Source organism: Globicephala melas, chromosome 8, assembly GCF_963455315.2.
Source record: "Globicephala melas chromosome 8, mGloMel1.2, whole genome shotgun sequence".
Classification (NCBI taxonomy): Eukaryota; Metazoa; Chordata; class Mammalia; order Artiodactyla; family Delphinidae; genus Globicephala; species Globicephala melas.
Genome location: NC_083321.1, coordinates 44,086,086 through 44,105,596, shown reverse-complemented (window position 1 = coordinate 44,105,596; position 19,511 = coordinate 44,086,086). Strand labels below are relative to the sequence as shown.

At 47.2% G+C, this 19,511-nt stretch overlaps 1 protein-coding gene across 2 annotated transcripts in view; it reads right to left on the bottom strand.

Moving 5' to 3' along the window:
• The window catches only part of GALNT18 (polypeptide N-acetylgalactosaminyltransferase 18), a 355,688-nt gene that overhangs the window by 47,653 nt on the left and 288,524 nt on the right, over positions 1-19,511 (bottom strand). For both annotated transcript variants that reach the window (XM_030831400.2, XM_030831402.2), the window contains exon 9: positions 16,874-16,969. In XM_030831400.2, the coding sequence (XP_030687260.1) occupies positions 16,874-16,969 (96 nt within the window). The remainder of the gene's footprint in view (positions 1-16,873; positions 16,970-19,511) is intronic.

Sequence of the window (19,511 nt, the reverse complement as noted above, 5' to 3'; positions counted from 1 at the left end):
CCTGCTCGACCAGTCCCTGCTTCACTCACATGACTATCCAATCCTCTTAATTATAGGGCTTAATTAACCCCTGGAACTGATGAGCGTACCTGACATCAATTTGCCCTATAAATGGTAGCCTCCTTCTCCTCTGAGTAGCAAAGCCTGCTGCCATGTCCTGTCCACCCTTTGCTATACACCCTGGGCTGTTGCTCCAGGACACTTTGTGTAAGATCCCCCTGCCCAATGAACCACTGATGTCTCTGTTGCTGTCTCTGGGCTTTTTCTTTGGTCTCGAGGCTGGGCAACTACAAGGCTTACAGGCCTGCAGGATGCAGTCCCACATTGTCCCTTCCCAAATAGCTCTTCCTGGAGGGTACCGCCACTCTTGTGTGCTTTCGAACCTGCTGATTCTCTCGTCAGGGACATGAGATGGAGCTGACACGCTCTTCTCCCTGTAGCACTCCTTCCACACTCAGCTCCTACATTCTGGTATAAAAGCATCTCCTCTTTAAGCACAGACGTTAGACACCACCACGCTCTGCCAGCTTTGTTCTCACCAGGTAGCCCACCGCACCCATCAAGGTCTTTGACATCAGGCCCACAGCTTCCTCTACATCCCACCAGCAAGACTTCAGAGTCCCAATCAACGAATGACCCAACCTGCGCCATGGCCTCAATTCCAGGGAGGGCCATTCACATCCAGACCCCAGCTCTCAGTGCCCGAACTGCTATACCCCTGAAATCTTAACCTTGATTACGCCCTCTCTTACTTCCCAAATGCCTGCTCACCAAGCTAACTGAGACCTTCGGAATAATAACCTTTTCTGCCTTCCTCTCCCTCCTGGCCTCTCCAGCTCCCTAGAAAGGCTATATTCACATTCCTGCCGTCAACCCGTCGCCAGCACCTTCAAGTCTTTAATTCCTCATCCTTTTTGCCTTCGACACCCTGTAAACCCCACCTCTGCAGCCTCATACACCTTCTCCACACCCGTTCCCTGGAGGTGGAGCTTTCTGTAACTCCAAAAAAAATCACAGAAGTGGGCAAGTTAGACCCATCACAAGCTCCTGGCTTTCAACGTCAAGGGTGCCCCGCAGCATTACCTGGTGTACCTTCTTCGAGTGCCTGCCCAGCCTCTGAACCACTTCCCCTGAGCAGGGCTCCTAAATCTCCTCTACTCTCTAATGCATCCAGATCCCCCCTGCTTTACTTGCAAGACAGCTGCAAACCTGTTCCTCCTGAACCTTCCTCCATCCTGCCCTTGAGCCTCAGAGGCAGAAGTTCCTCTCCAACCCCAGGGCCCACCCCAATGGCCTTGGACCCCATCCTCTCCCATCTTGCCCTGTCCCCACCCTGAGAATGTTGCTTCATTCCCTCCCCATCTATCAGCGCTTGTTCTCTATAGACTTCTTTCCATCAATCTCAAAACATGCTCCCTTATTGCTTTCCTTAAGAAGCAAATCTTAATACACACCTATCTTATCTCAACCCCACCCACTTCTAATAGGCAGCCCCTTTCTCTCCCTCCCTTCAGAGCAAACTCTGGGGAAGAGAAGTCTACACTCCTGTGGCGAACCTTGACACCCTAGAAACCCCCAGGGGGATTGAGAAGGTAAATACTGATCAGTCCATACCACGGTCATCACTTAAAAGGCTTAAATTTTCCATGAATTTAGTCATTCCTGTATCCAACACGTATTTGTTAAGTACCTATAATGCCCCAGGCAAACATTACTGAGTGACTTCTGAGTAGCCCAGGATGTTCTGAGGAGCTAAAGATACGGCAGAGACATAAATGTGTTCTGTAGCCCAGTTCTACAAGAATTAAGACCTTTTTCCTGCAGAAAAAAAAATGTTATGAAATTTTCCTTTTACGTGTGTCCTTCATCCAAGTCAATCTCCACTCCCACACATGTTCCTGCATTTCATAGTGTATTTTTGAGCAAGAAAAAAAAAAAAAAAGCTGTTTTGGTGATTGATTTAGAGAGCACAGCTCTGCTGAAATTCCCAGTATATTAACACAGTGCTAACCTCAAGGATTCCACTAAAACTCGACGCTGGCAGGACTAACGTGCAGCAATGAATAGATTTCAGGAAAAGCAGCTGGGGCAAAGGCAGTGTAGTGACAATGGAGTTAGTCGGGAAAATCAAATATAAGAATCCATTTCAGCCCATGATATATTCTGAACACATCTACTTAGGCACTTTCTTGAAATAGACAAGCATATCCTTAAGCTTCCCTGATATAAACACAATTCAGACATCCCCACTCAGTGCCACCAGCCATTCCCAAATCCCCAAGCCTATTTCTTTCTTTCTTTTTTTAAGATATTTTCTTTCTTTTTTTTTAAAAAATAAATGTATTTATTTATTTTTGGCTGCATTGGGCCTTTGTTGCTACACGTGGGTTTTCTCTAGTTGTGGTGAGCGGGTGCTACTCTTCGTTGCGGTGCACGGGATTCTCACTGCAGTGGCCTCTCTTGTTGTGGAGCACGGGGCTCTAAGTGCACAGGCTTCAGTAGTTGTGGCTCGTGGGCTCTAGCGCACAGGCTCAGTAGTTGTGGCTTGTGGGCTCTAGAGCGCAGGCTCAGTAGTTGTGGCGCACGACGGGATTAGTTGCTCCACGGCATGTGGGATCTTCCTGGACCAAGGCTCAAACCCCTGTCCCCTGCTTCCCTGGTGGCGCAGTGGCTGAGAGTCTGCCTGCCGATGCAGGGGACATGGGTTTGTGTCCCGGTCCGGGAAGATCCCACATGCCATGGAGCCACTGGGCCCATGAGCCATGGCCACTGAGCCTGCGTGTCCGGAGCCTGTGCTCCGCAACGGGAAAGGCCACAACAGTGAGAAGCCGGTGTAACGCAAAAAAAAAAAAAACCACTTCCCCTAAGCAGGGCTCCTAAATCTCCTCTACTCTCTAATGCATCCAGATCCCCCCTGCTTTACTTGCAAGACAGCTGCAAACGTGTTCCTCCTGAACCTCCCTCCATCCTGCCCTTGAGCCTCAGAGGCAGAAGTTCCTCTCCAACCCCAGGGCCCACCCCAGTGTCCCCTGCATTGGCAGGCAGATTCTTAACCACTGTGCCACCAGGGAAGTCCCAAGCCTATTTCTTATACTCCTTCTTCGTCACACTCTTAGCTAGGGCTGGTAACACCTCCTCCGGGGGACCTTTGGAAATGAGCGGGGGATGTTTTGGCTCCACATCAACGTTGATGGTGGTCAGGATCCAGGGATGCTAAACGTCCTGCACTGAGTAGGACAGTCCCACAGAACGAAGAACTGCCCTACCCAAAATGCCACCGACACCCTACTTAGAAACGCAGCAAGGAGCAGCCCACTTCCTAATGGCCGGCACTTTGCGCAAAGGGCTGCAGAGCACTGGTATAGACTCTGGGGAAACCTCCCCACTTCCTGCTCCAAATGGATGAACAAAAGGGAGCAGTCTCTCTCCTGAGATGAAATGCTTGTGACTTACATTCTGTCATTGGCTTGCTGTTCTTATCCCGGGCTCTCCTGGATGCAGCTGTGCAAAACCAGCTTGAGTGGGGGAGTGAGTTACAGAAAGCTCCGGGGGCGGCGGGGAGGGTGTTAGTACAGCCCTGCCAGTAGGACAACCCTTAGGGTCTGAGAGTCTCTCTTGCATGGGGCTGGGGTCAAACGGAAAGGCAGGCCCGCTCTGTGTGTCAACAAGTGTTGGTGGCAGGAGAAGCCCCCACTCCTGTCCAACCTGTACCCACAGCAACTGGCCCTCATCGAGAAGAGTGACAAGGATCTGGCTTCCACCCCAGTGGGGGAGGGCACATCTCTCAAGCTCCCATCCCTGGGTCTCCATGAAAAGATACCAGGTCTAAAGGAAGTACAGATCCTGCCAGAGCCTATCCTGACTGATAATAACTCATACTACCAATAAAGGTAACAGCAATGATGATGTATTAATTGAGGACTTACTGTGCGCCATGCCTAGTGCCGAGCACCCTATGTATTTCTCCATTTAACCCTCACAAAACCTCTATCTGATAGAGTCTATCAGATAGGTGAGTTTAACTCCAGTTTACAGATGAAGGGTCAGGCTTCTGGGTTAAGGCTGGTAAGTGGCAAAGCCAGTGTGTCTGGGCAGGCTGCTAGGAGGTCGTGTTATGAAGACTACCTTCATTCACTAAAAAGTCTTTATGAACAACTTTATGAACAGATCCATTTGCTAATCAGAGGTGCACTGAACCCTACTCTGTGCTAGGCAGTGTGCTAGGCACCAGGGATACCCTGGAGAACAGAGCAAAGTGCCTGCCCTCAAGGAGCTTAGGAGGTAGTGGTGGAGAGAGACCACTAACAAGTACACCAATTCACGTATATATCCAACAGCTGTGATGACAATTACATTTATACAGACAGCTATCCCTCAGGATCTGTGGGGAATTGATTCCAGGACCCCCGCGGATACCAAAATCCACGGATGCTCGAGTCCCTTATATAAACTGGCACAGTACAGCTGGAGCATCCTCGGGGTCCGCATCCTACAGGGAGATGGTCGTCCCAGTTCCTCAGGGCAAAGCAGGAGCTCCACAGGCAAGGGCACGCGCAGAGAGCCCTCATGAGTCCAGAGAGCTGACTCGCCTGTGTTCCGTGGCCTGGCTCATGGTGGGTGGGAAGGACAGAGTTGACTGGGTAGTATTTTCAATTCTCCTTCAGCCCAGTCTCTGGACCCTGCCGTAAGTCCTCTCAGGGAGGAAACTGCAAATTAAACTCGGTTTTCCTTTAGAACCCAAGAAGAAGAACATGCCTGGTGGTTGGCTAGATCGGCTACTCCCTCCCTGTATTCTCACTGCAGCCTTTATTCATCCAGCAAGTGTGCCCTGAACATCTCTTCGGTGCCAAGCCTTCATCACACCACACAACAGGGGCTTATTGTCCTGTCTCTGTCCAGAGAACTTCCTGAGAGTGGAGGCCACACATCTAATGAAACCAGGGAGGCAGTCCTGAGCCAGGGCTTGGAGCGTGGGTTCCCAGTTAGGCAACCAGGGTTTCCAGCCAGGTGCTACCTCTTGGTAATTATGTGACCAGTTTCTCCCCTGTACAAATGGGGTAATAGCAGTACCTACTTCCCAGGGCTCTTGAGGGTTTTCACCGAGATTATACACACAAAGCATTTAGAAAAATGCCTAGAAACAGTAAACAATAAATGTAAGCTGTCGTTAGCATTATCTTAGGCAGCCTAGCAAGCGCCCCCAAACTGTTGAGAGATTGCCCTAATTAGAATAAGAAGCCAACGTTACTGAGCCCCATTCCGTGCCAGGCTTGGTGCCAGGCACATAGGAGTTGGTTACTTGATTGAAATCTCAGCACCCACCCCCGCTTTCCTGATCAGGAAGCTGAGGCTCAGGGAGGTGAAGTGACTTGTAAGAGGCCACAAAGCCAAGTCGCGTTCCAAATTCAGCTCCTTGGATGCTGGCTCAGTGACCTATCCCCGAGGCCCGAGGCCTGAGAGGCAAAGCTCTCCAAGAATGGCAGGTGAGTGGTGGGAGGCTGCCCTCGAGAGTGACACAATCACACCGAACATCATGTTCTAGGCACTGGGCTAGGTGTTGTCACATATGGGCCAACAGAGCCCGCATAATAATTCAGTGAAGCCCCAATTCCTGGATTATAACTGGTGTTGGAAAGACTGCGTCACTGGCCGCAATCACACATGTGCTATGGGCAGAACTGGGCCTAGATCCCAGCCTCCCCTGACCCCAAGGTTGTGAGGGCATCAATCACTGCCCTGGGCCCTCTGGAGCAAAAGCTACCCCCTCAAACAAGCAGCCTACACTGCAGAAGTGAGAGGGCCGAGGGGAGGAGCTGAGGGACGGCTGTCCAGAGGATGTGCAAGAAGCAGGGCGTCCCAGGGCTAGACACTGCCTCACCCCAGAGGCCCCACTTACTCTGTGTCCCACAGGAATGGTGGCCCCTGGAAACGTGTGAGGCTACAGCTCAGAGGCTAATAAATAGAGACCCACCATATGACCCAGCAATTCCACTTTGGGGTATTTATCAAAAAAAGTAAAAGTAAAAACACTAATTAGAAAAGATAGAACACACCACAATGTTCATAACAGCACTAATTACAATTGCCAAGATATGGAAGCAATGTACGTGCCCATCAACAGGTGAATGGATAAAGAAGATGCAGTATATATATATATATACACACACACATACATATGTATATAATATATATATTTTATACACATACATTATACACACACACACACACACAATGGAATATTACTCAACCATAAAAAAGAATGAAATTTTGCCATTTGCAGCAACATGGATGGACCTGCAGGGTATTATGCTAAGTCAGACAAAGACAAATACTGTGTGATATCACTTATATGTGGAATCTAAAAAATAATACAAACTAGTGAATATAACATAAAGAAACAGACTCACAGATATAAAGAACAAGCTAGTGGTTACTAGTGGGGAGAGGGATGGGAGAAGGGGCAATAGAGGGGTAGGGGATTAAGAAGTATAAACTATTAGGCATAAAATAAGCTACAGGGATATATTGTACAACATGGGGAATACAACGAATATTTTATAATAACTATAAATGAAGTATAACCTTTAAAAATTGTGAATCGCTATATTGTACACCTGTAACATATAATATTGTACAGCAACTATACTTCAATTTAAAATAAAGAATTGTGAAGGATCTGAGACTTCACCCTACTAACAAGCTAACCTAACACATGCTGGTAGAAAACACAAGATTCTTGGGTCAGAGACAAGGGACTATTTTGCTCTGTATCTTACCATGGTCAATCTCTACTTTAGTGGAAGAGTTAACAATTTATAGAATTACAAAAAAATATGACCAAATTAGCATTCGGAAGCTCTAAGAAATATAAAATAAAATATTAAATACAGAGGATGTACTAAGAAAATGAGATCCAAATAATCCTATTTGGATTAGTCCCGGAATAATGCAGAGCTGGAGGTGGCCAGCCAGAGTCTCAGGACAGGGTAAGGCTCCCCCAGGACCGTAATCCAGTCGGGGCCCTGCACTAACAGTCCTCAGCTGATGCCTGGGCCATAAAACCACACACGAGAAGCCGAGAAACAAACTCAGGGAAGTTTTTCAAAACCTCACAACCACTTGGTGCCTGGCATTCTCATTTATTTATAGGTATAAATCGCAGAGAAGTGAAGAAGTCTGCCAAAGGTCGCAGAGAAGTGGCTGGCGAGTTAAATTCTCGTCCCACAAAGTAAAACTTTTCAGCTGTCTCTCAGATGTTACTTGAAAGTTCTGGGGGTGCAAGCACAGTTCAGGAAGGGCCTCTAATGCTGCATGCGTTGGCCTTGGGAGCACTGGCGACCAGGCCAGGAGTGATGGCTTTATCGTGACCCCACGTGGGAATGGCAGTTTCTAGACAGTGATTAGCAGACAGAGAAATAAGCTAGTTTTCCCACTCATTTCTCTCTCTCTCTCTCTCTGCATGTGTGTGTATATGCATGGAGAGCCAAGTGAGAAAAAAATGAAGAAATTCTAGAAATTCCAAAAAGCAGAGGCAACAGATTCCATCTACAATTCCTTCTCTTAAACACATTACCTGATCTAACAGGGAATTCATCTACGGGGTAAATAGAAGACTTCTTTCAACTCAATTCTAATGTTTATACCTTGAGTCAAAAAGCACTTCCTGAAGCATAAACGTGGCAGCTTCAGTATTTCAAAAACTTTAGAAAGAATTTAAGGTCCTTTCATCTTCCTTCTTCTACAGGCAAAAATTTACCTTCCTGTGGAAAAAGCACTTTTTCCCCCCTGTGTCTTTTACAGTCTAGAAGATTCAGGCAGAAAGAATGGGAGAGGTCTTCAGACCTTTTCTTGTCCCGTTTCTCCTCTGATGGCCTAATGAGAAAGTGGCTTGGGGCCGTAGGTTGCACCGTATAAACGGTAATTTCTAAGTGTCCAACTCCCTCTCTAGATCGGGGCTCTTCCAGGTCAGGGACCTGGGTAAAGCTGCCTCTGCCTCTCACAGTTCTTGGCCTAACATAATACTCAATGCATGTTTGTTGAATGAGCAAATGAAGGAATGAGTGAGTGAATGAGTGATCGACTGAATAAACAGAGCCTGTGGGGAGACTCCATTGTTGCACTTTTCCCAGCAGAAGAAATTTTCCAGGCTGTTACACTAATTAGGGCTAATATTCTCAGTTATTTTGAGGATTGCTTGAAATTTGCTGCTAATTTAAATAAAACGGTTACATTTACTCATTAACCAATTAGCATGCTTAGCAGCAACTTCACCTCACTAATTTGATTAGTTACACTAGGCTTTCTCCCACCCAAGGCCTTCTCCGAGACCTGGGAATATCACAATGCTATCAGAGTGAACTTTTTAAACAACGTTTAAGCAGAATCTCTCAAAGGGTTGAAACAGGTGAACCCCACCCCTCTTCCTCGTCCAAGCTGCCTTTGGGTCTCTGATGTCTTTGGGCCCCACTATAAGTTACTCTACAATGCCACTCTATCACTAGACCAAATTTGTTCTTCAAGGGAAATGAAACTTTTCAAAATATGAGGACTTCCTGAAAGACAACCTAGCATGTGTTTGATGAATGAATGAATGAAACTGGAGGAGAAAATGGAACACAAAATACAGGCATCCTTCCTAGACCTGTCTTGGCCAGTAGATTGTGCTGTGACCCCAGGCAAGTAGTTCCCATCCCCAGTTGCCATTTTCTTGTTTTCTTATTTGTCAGAGGAGGAAGTGATTTAGAAAATACCTAACTTTGTGTGGCAGAGACAAGGCTTCCTGGGCACCCAGAAGACTCTAACTTCTAGTGAGGCAGGGCCACGTGATAGCTCTGGTGAGTCGAATGTGACAGGAAGTGATGTGAGGCACTTTTCGTCTGAGGCACAGAAGTCAGGTTTCTAGTCACACTTTTCCTCTTTGAGGGTGTTGGGGGTTGAACTGTGTACCTCAAAAATTCATATGTTGAAGTCCTAACATCTAGTACCTCAGAATGTGACCTTATTTGGAAATAAGTGTAATAAACAATTACACTGCAGATGTAATTATTTAAGTTAGGATGAGGTCATTCTGGAGTGGTGGCCCCTAATCCAATATGACTGGCATCCTCATAAAAAGGGGGAATTTGGACACAGACAAGCACACAGGGAGAACATCATGTGATGATGGAGTTATGCCGCCTCCAGCCAAGGAACTACCAGAAGCTAAGGAGAGAGGCCTGGGATTGATCCTTTCCTAGCGCCTTTGGAGAGAGCATGGCCCTGCCGGCATCTTGGTCTTGGACTTCTAGCCTTCAGAACTGTGAGATGATAAATTTCTGTTCTCTAAGCCACCCAGTCTGCACTCCTTTGTTACGGCTGCTCTAGGAAATAACTGGGGGGAAAGTCCATGTGCTTCGACTGTGAATCCACAAGGGTACCCAAGTCACTAAGGGCCTGGAGAGTCACCCCACCTTTAGCCAACTTTGTGAAAAGACTAAGAGAACTACCTAAAACCTGGAAATAAGGCAAAAAAGGACGGGAGGTTACCTAGCCTTTAAATATCATAACTGGAGCATCGTCTAACAAGCCCACACAAGAGTATGTAATTTTCCAAGAGAATATACCTGTGTTTGACTTTGTTATTTACCTTTTGATTAGTACCCAGACACTATGAAGTTAAACGTTAACTTCTAGATTCCTGTCTGGGTAGAAAAGATCACATTAAAGGCTATGATTTTATTTCCCTGTAGGACATTAACTACTTTTGTATCTAATCTATAATCTTATTCTAACACTCTTTTTTAGAAAATGCTTACAGATACTGAGTTCCTCTAATACTTTCAGTACCTGCTTACTGTTTCCCTTATTAATGAGTTAAATACGTTTTTATCCCTTGTTCATTTTAATTTGTTTAATGTTTAATGTAAAATGTTTTACTTTTTTGAATTGACAAAATTAACTTGTTTGGTTAATGCCAGTGAGGTTTGGGGATTGATTATTACCTGGCTGATACAGGTTCTCTCTGATTTTAAAACCCCAAATGAAAAAACCTTAGAAATTTGGATGAAGGAAGCAACGAAGGGAAGTTCATCCTCAAAGTCGGCAAGATGAACTTGACCAGGTCGCAGTCCTGCTTTCTCGTCCTCCTCCTCCTTCACCATTCTTGCCTGGCTGAAATCCAAGGCATGCAGCTCAACTGTGGCCATATACATAATTCCCAAGAAAGGAAAGAGTTCAAGCCCTGGCTGGGTTGAAGACTGAGGACAAAATGATATAGAAAAGTCTGTTTGCAGCACTAGAATGGCAACTTCGTGAGGGCAGCGACTTCCATGTGGCTCATCACTGTCTCGCAAGGCCAAGAGCAGTATCTGGCAAATTATGGACTCTCATTCGTTAAAGAAAAATCTAAAAAGGTAATGAATTAAAAAGTCATAGAACTTCAGGGTGGGGGTGCCCTTAGGGATTTCTCAGCTTAAGCATCCACATGACATAGGAACCCTGCACAATGCCCCTGGAGCCCGCCACCTCTGATGACGGAGAGGCCACGATTGCCTGAGCCAATGACTGGAAAAAGTTTCCTTTACACTCAGTCAAAAAATCTGTGTCCTTATAATTTTGGAAGTTTCATGTCTCTCTTAAATCTGCTCCTCTCCAGGCTAAACAATTCTCATTCGTAAGGACATGGTCTTGAATCTCTTTACCAATCTGGTAATAATTATCCAATATTTAGTAAGCAATGACTGTGTACCAGGTTTGTTGTCTAAGTGTTTTACGTGCACCAATTTATTTAATTCTTATAACAATCCTAAAATGTAGACACTACTATAATCTTTACTTTATAGGTTATGAAATTGACACAAAGAAGTTATGACACCTATCCAGGGAACCGGGTTAGTAAGCGGTAGGGCTGGGATTTGAACCCAGGTGGTCTGGTTCTTGACCACTCTATACCTCATCATTTGCCTTTCAACATTTTTACTCTTCCTATCAAGTGTGATGCTCGGGGAGGAACATGTGAGGTTTCATAACAGAGCCCAGAAAGACTGTCACCTAGGGCAGGTCTCTGTTCCCCAGACAACAATGTGAGGTACCACATCCCTCCTCTGGAGTTGTACAGTGCACAACCTGCATAATTGGACGTGGCAGGCCCATCTGTGAACTTCCCTGGGTTCTCCTTGACCTCTGTGGCCATGGTACCAAGAGATTTGCTGAGAGCTGTTAGTAGGAGGGGAAAATGTTCCTGGAAATGCATATTGAGCACTTAATTTGGACCAATTCTGGGAGATTCAGAGTATCCCTGAGGCCTGTATCTGTCCACAGTCCCCTTCTGAGATGTACCCTGACCTTGTACTAAGGTGATATCTCTGAGCTCCTCCTTTTCTCGTCTCTTCCGTGAGCCAATGAAATTCTTAAGGGCTAGTGGATGCCTCTGGGAAGCCTTGAGAGCCAGAGGCCCTGCCTCCTCACCCATCGCTTACCCCCGTACCCATGTCCACCCCTAGTGGATGCATGAACTCCCGCCAAGGATACACAGCCCATCTCCAGGATGACCCAGTCCTCCCCAGCTCTCCCAACTCACTGGGAAGGCCATACTCAACAAACTCCTGCCACGGCAGAGTACCTACACCTCTCTGTTCTGGGAAGTGTGTGTGATTTGAGGCTCGTCTCAAGCCTCCTTACCTCTGGGCTGTGCACCTCAGCTGCAGACCTGGTAGGAGAGGGCGACAGGGCCCAGTTGGGGTTGCTCCATATACAGCCCACTTATACGAGGGTTCTGTGGGGAACGGGGAGGGGGACCCAAGTCTGCTTGCTGCAGCTCCACATCAAGAAGCTGATTTACAAAGCATCAAGGGAAGGCAGCTCCCAGAATTCCTGGCAAGCACAGCACAAACTCACAGCTTCCCAGGCCACCTGAATTTCAGAACAAAAGAATTCGAGGTAAGCAGATTGTCAGAACTGGCCAAGCTGGGCCTGGAGATGGCCAGTCCAACTTCCTGGCTTGCAGATAAGAATACAGACCCAGACAAACCTAATCAGTGGTGCTAGAGATCAGAATTGTCATTACCTCTGTGTAGAGGTATTGACCAAGAGGCGCAATGAGGAGGCCCACTGGGGCGATGAGTTTGATCTGGGTGGTGCCTGTACAGCGTCTACACATGTGGAAACTCATTGAACTGCACACCTAAGATGTGTGTACTTTAGTGTGAAAGGACACCTCAATAAAAGAATAAAACAAAATAAAGGTCCAGAGAGGGTTAAGGTGACATTGCAAATGTGTGGCAAGACCAGGCCTAGGACTCAGGCTTCCTGACGCCCCATTCACTGCCCTCGCCCCCACACCCCTGCATTTTCTGCTGCTGTAGCAAAATGCTCTCGTAGTCTATGCGTCGGCTCTGACCAGAGCAGGAACCTACGGCACATGGCACATGAGGCCAAGGAAAGTCAGTCCAATGTGGGTTGGAGTTAGAAACTGGAGGGTATTTATACTGAGCAAGGCTCAATGGGCAGTGATAATAATAATATTATCATTATAGCAATACTAATAGCTAACATTTATTGAGCACTATTTAAATGTATTACACCCTTTCAACAACCGTTATGGTATATACCGTTATTAATCCACAAGTTACAGATTAAAAAAATAGGTCCAAATGGAAAAACCTGCCCGAAGGTTCCCAACTAGAAAGTTCCAAAGCTGACATCTGGCCTCAGGCGAGCTGGCTCCAGAATCCACACTCCTGACAACACAGGCGGCCCCGTATTGAATCATCTGCACCCGGCAGACCGGCAGCCTGGGCTTGAACAGACAGCCATCATCCCACGGAGGAAACATCTGACGCTCGGTCAGGGACCTAGATAAGCACCAACCCTGCACACTTCCACACAGATTTGTTAAAAGAAAGTTTACCTGTTGTGTTCTTGGTCGTAGGCATTACAAAGCAGAGAGGGAATTTACACAAAGACCCAACTCCCTCTGACCTGGCCATCTTGACTCACACTCAAGAACAACTGAAGACTCAGGTGCCTGGATGCATTTATAATCAGAGAAATGCAAATTAAAACTACCATGTGATAGCTCTATACACCCACCGTAATGTCTAGAAGTTTAAAAAGACAGACAGTACCAAATGCTGGCAAGACCGGGGAATAACTAGGACTCTAATATATGGCTGGTGGGAGTAAAAGTTAACAGAACGACTTTGGAAAACTGACAGTATTTTAGATGACTCTGGCCGCCATAACAAAATGCCGCAGGCTGGGCGGCTTAAACAACGGAAGCTTATTTTCACACAGTTTTGGAGTCTGGAAGTGCAAGACCAAGGTGCTGCCATTCCGTTTCTTGTGAGGGAGTTCTCTTCCTGGCTTGCAAACGACTCCCTCCTTGGTGTGTCCTCACGTGGCAGAGAGAGACAGACAGGGAATGAGGAGCTCTCTGGTGGCTCTTCTTAGAAGGACACCAATCCTCTCACATCAGGGCTCCACTTTATGGCCTTATTTAACCTAATTACTTCCTTACACCGAATATAGTCAGGATTAGCACTGCAACACGTGGATTTTGGGGTGACACAATTTCAGTCAATAGCATTCTGCTCTTGGCCCCCCGAATTCCTTTCCTTCTCTCAGTCAACATACATTCATTTCATCCCGCCAGCCCCGAAAGTCTTAACTCATTCCAGCATCAACTCGTCTAAAGTCCAAATATCATCTAAATATCATCTAAATCAGATATGTGTGAGACACAAGGTGTGATTCATCCTGAGGCAAAATTTCTCTCCAGCTAAGACACTGTGAAATCAGACAAGTTATGTGCTTTCAAAATGTGATGGTGGGACAGGCATAGGATAGATGATCGTGTTCCAAAAGGGAGAAGTTGAAAGGAAGAAAGGGTCGATGGGCCCCAACAAGCCCAAACCACAGCAAGGCAAATTCCACTCGATCTTAAGGCTCAAGAATAATCATCTTTTGTCTCGATACTCTGCCCTCCAGGCCCACTGGGGTGGCAGCATCACCCTCATGTCTCTGCAGGGCCGCCTGCCCCTTCAGCTCTCTGGAGTGGTCCCACCCAAGGTGCTCGCTGCTTTGGCCCTACCCCTCTGGTACTGGGTCATCCTTGCCCACTGAAACCAGAGCAGCAGGCCTATCCTTTGAGGGAATGGCCTTACCCCTGGGCCTGTGGTGGGAGTGGCAGCCCTGATGATCTCTACATCACCTTCAGTACTATTCTTCCCTTTTCCTGAGGAATAGTGCATGTTCACAACTGAATAGCTATGTGGTCCCATCTTATAGAATCCAAGAATCCAATAGCGTTCCTTCACTCTGCCCCACTTTTTCTCTAGTTCAAACTGGCAGTGTCTCTGCTGGTATAAGCCCATCTCTACTGATGCCTTCTACTGTGAGATGACTAATTAAGTCCATGAATCCCACCCATGATCTCTTAATCAAATGGTTGTTCATTCACACTCTTGGTATTCTCTCCAGAAGAAGCTTTCTCATTTTTTTGCAAAGTGAACAGGCTAAGAATTTCCCAAATCTTCAAGTTAAAGTTAAATGAGGTCATAGGGTACAGCTCTGATCCAATTGGGTTAGTGTTCCTTTAAGAAGAGACACCAGGGCTTCCCTGGTGGCGCAGTGGTTGAGAGTCCGCCTGCCGATGCAGGGGACACGGGTTCGTGCCCCGGTCCGGGAAGATCCCACATGCCGCGGAGCGGCTGGGCCCGTGAGCCATGGCCGGCGAGCCTGCACATCCGGAGCCTGTGCTCCGCAACGGGAGAGGCCACAACAGTGAGAGGCCCGCGTACCGCAAAAAAAAAAAAAAAAAAAAGACACCAGAGAGCTTGCTTATTCTCCCCCTGTCACGTGAGGACACAGCGTGAAGGCGACAATCTGCAGGCTAGAAAGAGAGCTCTCAGCAGAAAGCTGGCACTTTTTTTTTTTTTTTGCGGTACGCGGGCCTCTCACTGTGTGGCCTCTCCCGTTGCGGAGCACAGGCTCCGGATGTGCAGGCTCGCCGGCCATGGCTCACGGGCCCAGCCGCTCCGTGGCATGTAGGATCTTCCCGGACCGGGGCACGAACCCGTGTCCCCTGCATCGGCAGGCGGACTCTCAACCACTGCGCCACCAGGGAAGCTCCTCAGCTGGCACTTTGATCTTGGACTTTAAGCCTCATAACTGAGAAAATAAATTTCTATGGTTTAAGCTACCCAGCCTATGGCATTCTATTATGGCAGCCCTAGCAGACTAATGTAGGTACTGTCTACAGAAAATGAACATATACTGGTTTGCAAGGCAGAAATAGAGACACAGATGTAGAGAACAAACATATGGACACCAAGGGTGGAAAGCTGGGGGGTGGGGTGGGATGAACTGGGAGATTGGGATTGACATATATACACTAATATGTATAAAATAGATAACTAATAAAAAGAAAAGGAACATATGTCAACCCTATGGCTCAGTGATTCGACTCCTAGGTATAAATCCAAAAGAAATTAGTACATATGTGCACCAAAAGACATGGACAAGATGTTCACAGCAGCAGTATTCATAATTCTCCCAACCTGGCAATAGTCCAACTGTCCATCAACAGTAGACTATATAGTGAAAATGGTATATCCACAAGATGCAATACTACATAGTAACAAAAATGAGCGGATTACAACTACACGTAACAGTAAGGAAGTACTTTACAGATATGATGGAAGAAAGATGCCAACATGAGAAAGCATATACCCTATGATGCCATTTACATAAAATTCAAAATCAAGCAATGTTTTTTCTTGACCTGGGTGCTGGTTACATGAGTGTGTTTGCCCTGAAAATTCATTAATCCTGTACACTTATCATTTGTCTATTTTCTGTATATATGTTCTATGTCAATAATAAGTTTACATAAAAATAGTCACTCATTAAAAATGTCACACCATTGTAATAATGGAGAATGAGTTGCTATACTGTGTGGTGTGAAGGCAGTGCGATCTGCTGACCTGTGACCGACCACTCAGTGATGTCACAGCAGCTTGGCCCACAGAAAGGACAAGGTGGTGGAGATCACAGTGGACAGTTGCTGGGAAGTCTCGGCATCGTACACCAGGTACACACACATCGCAATCTCCTTCAGCTGTGTGTTTAGGCAGGTAACAACTCTTTTAAGCGCTAAATTGCAATTGCACGAATATACGCATCTTCTATACTAAGATACCTTTTAAAAATCATTGTACACTTCTGGAGGTAAGGTAAGTAAACTCTGAAAATGTCAAGTCATAACACGTCAGTCTATGGCACTCTTGGTCAAGAATTGCCCACTGTACTCTGTTGAATAAACCATCTCTCTTGCCAGTGTCTCAACAACCTCTTCAGATATCTGAAGCCTAGGCTATGAATGGAGAATTTTGGAGGGATAACTTACTTTCCTGGTAGCTTCCCTTTATTCTCCACCAGAAAGTCAGAGGAGCTAGAAAGGATCTCATGGCTATAAATTTTGGTCCCAGCTATGATCTACTAAAGGGCAGAGCCTGAGGCTGTGAAGAGGCACTCCGAAGGGACTCTGAGACATCAGGGAGCCTGGGGAACTTTGGGTTCCCTCCTGCTAGGGAAAGGCATGGCTGCAAGAGCCAGGGCTGTAATTTACGCACAGTCTCCCCAACGGAGGCAGGTGTTCCTCTTTAGAGATGTATCGCCTTCCTTGTGCCCCACCCCAGGGGATCCTGGCAACCCAGCATCTGCTCCTTCAGACTCCTCCCAGGCATGGCAGGTATGACTCACTTTTTTGCTCATGAGGATACTTCCTAATGAAAAGCTCCCAAGGCCTCTGGGCCCAGAGTAGCCATGACAGGGTTTAGCTTTTCCTTCCCCACACCAGACACACGCGTGCACGGGGATCTCCCAGAGCACTCACCTGGGGCGTCATCCCGTGGCAGATGTACACGATAGGAATATTCTCTGTGTCTGGACCCTGATCAAGACACAAATCAGTCTTCAGAGAGTTCTGCAGCTGAACACCATAGAAGAGGCGGCCACACCGAAGAGAAAGGAACAGAGAAACAGGTGCATTAAATCAGGAGAAACAAGCATTCCGCTGAGACAGGCTCTGCTTCCATAATCAATCCGAGACCTTCTGAATACTATGGAAACCAACAAGCACCAGCTTTTGCCTTGCATCAAGGTGCTGAGGAAAGACCAGCCTCCTCTGGAGGGGAAGCGTTAGGATGCTGTTACACAGCAAGCTGGGTTTGCGGCGCTGGGATAGTCTAGGTAAAAAGAAAAGATACGCGTGCACACACACGAGACGCTACTAGATTTTTCACCCCCTCCTTTTGCACAAGGGTGGCATAATGGCCTTCAGAAGTCCATGGATAGAAGTCTTTGTTCTTGAGGGTTGGGGGAAGTGGGCAACATGTCAGCTGTTTGGGGGCCTGGGATATCCTCTAGGACCAGGCCTTCTCTGCTTCCTGCAAATCCAGCAGTGGTTGGCCAGGCCCCAGAGGAGGCCCAGCTGATGAGGGCTCTCCAGAGTGGGAGGTCTGGTGGGAGAATAAGAGAGAAGGGGGCCAGAGTGGGAGCAGGGGAAGAGAGAGGTATCTCTTATCCTCACCTACAAGCACATGGCAATCAACAGAACAAATGTCTGGGTACCATGAACCAATGTCTTACCACATCTAGGTAGGAAAGCAGGTATTCAATGTCCCCTTCCGGCTTAAGCTCACTCTCAGCCTTTGGAAAGGGCAGCTTACGGTCCACGTGGTCCTGCTCGCATGCCATAGCTGAGTAGACCGTGGCAGGCACCAACAAATAGCTTAGAATGAATTAACAGTTGTCTTTCTTTCCTCCCCTCTCCTGGTCCTTCTCTTTCTGAAATGTGACTATCTCATGATCCTCTTATTCTGTCCTAGGAGTCCAGATGAGAGACCAGACACTGTGGTCAGTGGGTGCTGGCCACTAGGATGGTGAGGCCATTTGGACTGGGTGTGGTGGATCTGCTGGGCCATGTGCAAGCAGAGGAATCCAGTGTGATCAAGGAGATGAGGCAGGAGGCAGATAGATTTAGAGACAAGAGAGATCATCCTGCCCCCACTGCAGTTTGAGTGGCTTCCCAGCTCAAGTGCTCATGTCCAGCTGTACTTTAGTTCCTAAGCCCATGAGAGTTTGTGGTATCTTTACCCACCTAAACTCGAGCTAGCTTCAATAGCTCTTCTTAGCAATCAAAGCACTCTGTTCACAACAGGAGGCTGGAGATCAGAGTCCAGGGGAGACCAGGGCAATGGGCCACAGGTGGGTCATCTATCTGCGGAAGGCCAGAGGCAGACAGCAGCTAAGTTTTCGTAGTCCTGATGGACGTGGCAGGAGTGCAGTGAACCCAGTTAAGGGGTGCGAAATGGAACAGATAACCAGAGGCCCACGTGTGCTCTATGCGACCCCTGTTCTTGACAGGGGACAAGGAACAGAGGCAAATCGTTTTCTCTCGAGCTCTCTTTCCTTTACTGGGTGATAGCAGCTCAATCTCAAACTTGAAGTTTAGGGGTTCTGCAGAAATATGAGCACGTGTCAGCTCCCTAGGCAGGGCCCCAGAAGCATCGATGCAGCAAATCCTCTATCATAAACCAATTATGTGGCTGGCCTGTGTGGGAGGAGCATATGCAAATACTCTCTGGACTTCTCCCACAGCCCATGGAGGGGTGGGTGTCACATTTGAAGCCGAACACTGTAATCCATCAGTGAGACCTGCTAACTTCTACTGCAAAGAGAAAGTTCCAGAAAGCCCTGAAGTCAGACTTGGATCTCCCCTGGATCCCCAAAGCTGGCCTCTGAATGAGGGGTGGGTGGTGCCTTTTGATAAAGTCCTCCTTGGCTCTGTGTCATCCACCCCCCATTAAGTAGGTGGTCTGTTGAGGAAGCTGGGAGAGAGGGCTGAGATAGAATCCTGGCTCCAGCTGTGTGGCCTTGGACAAAGCAACATAATTCCTCGTCTGTTTCCTTCACTCTCAAATAGGGATGATACTAGTGCCAACCTCATAGGTTTGTGGATTAACTGAAACAATATCTACAAGTACTCAGCACAGGGCCTGACAAATAGCAAACGTGCAATAACTGTTAGCTACTATTATTACCGCTATAACCTTTCTGAAGGCCGTTCAGGGAAACTAGCTTTTATGACTGCATCTATGTGCCAGGTCCCAGGTGAAGTGCTTTCCATGCGTTATCCCACCTAATTCTCAAAATAACATAGCCAGATCGGTAATACTATCTCTTTTAAGGGTGCAAGAAGTGTGTTACCGTAGGAAGCTCTGCACACCTCTCCGTCTGTCATGCTGTTCCCACTGCACGGACCCTCTGCTCTGGTCTCTTTTCCCTGACTGAATCCTCCTCTTCCTGTGGTCCTCAGCTTCTCTGTCACTCTGGAAGCCTTTCCTGACCCACATCTGGGTGTGAGGCCAACATCTCCATTTCTCTGATTGCAGCACTTAACACGCCGTATTCTTGTCACTTCTCCACTTGCCCGTCTCCTCTATCAGTCATCAGACTAGCTCTCAGGCTTT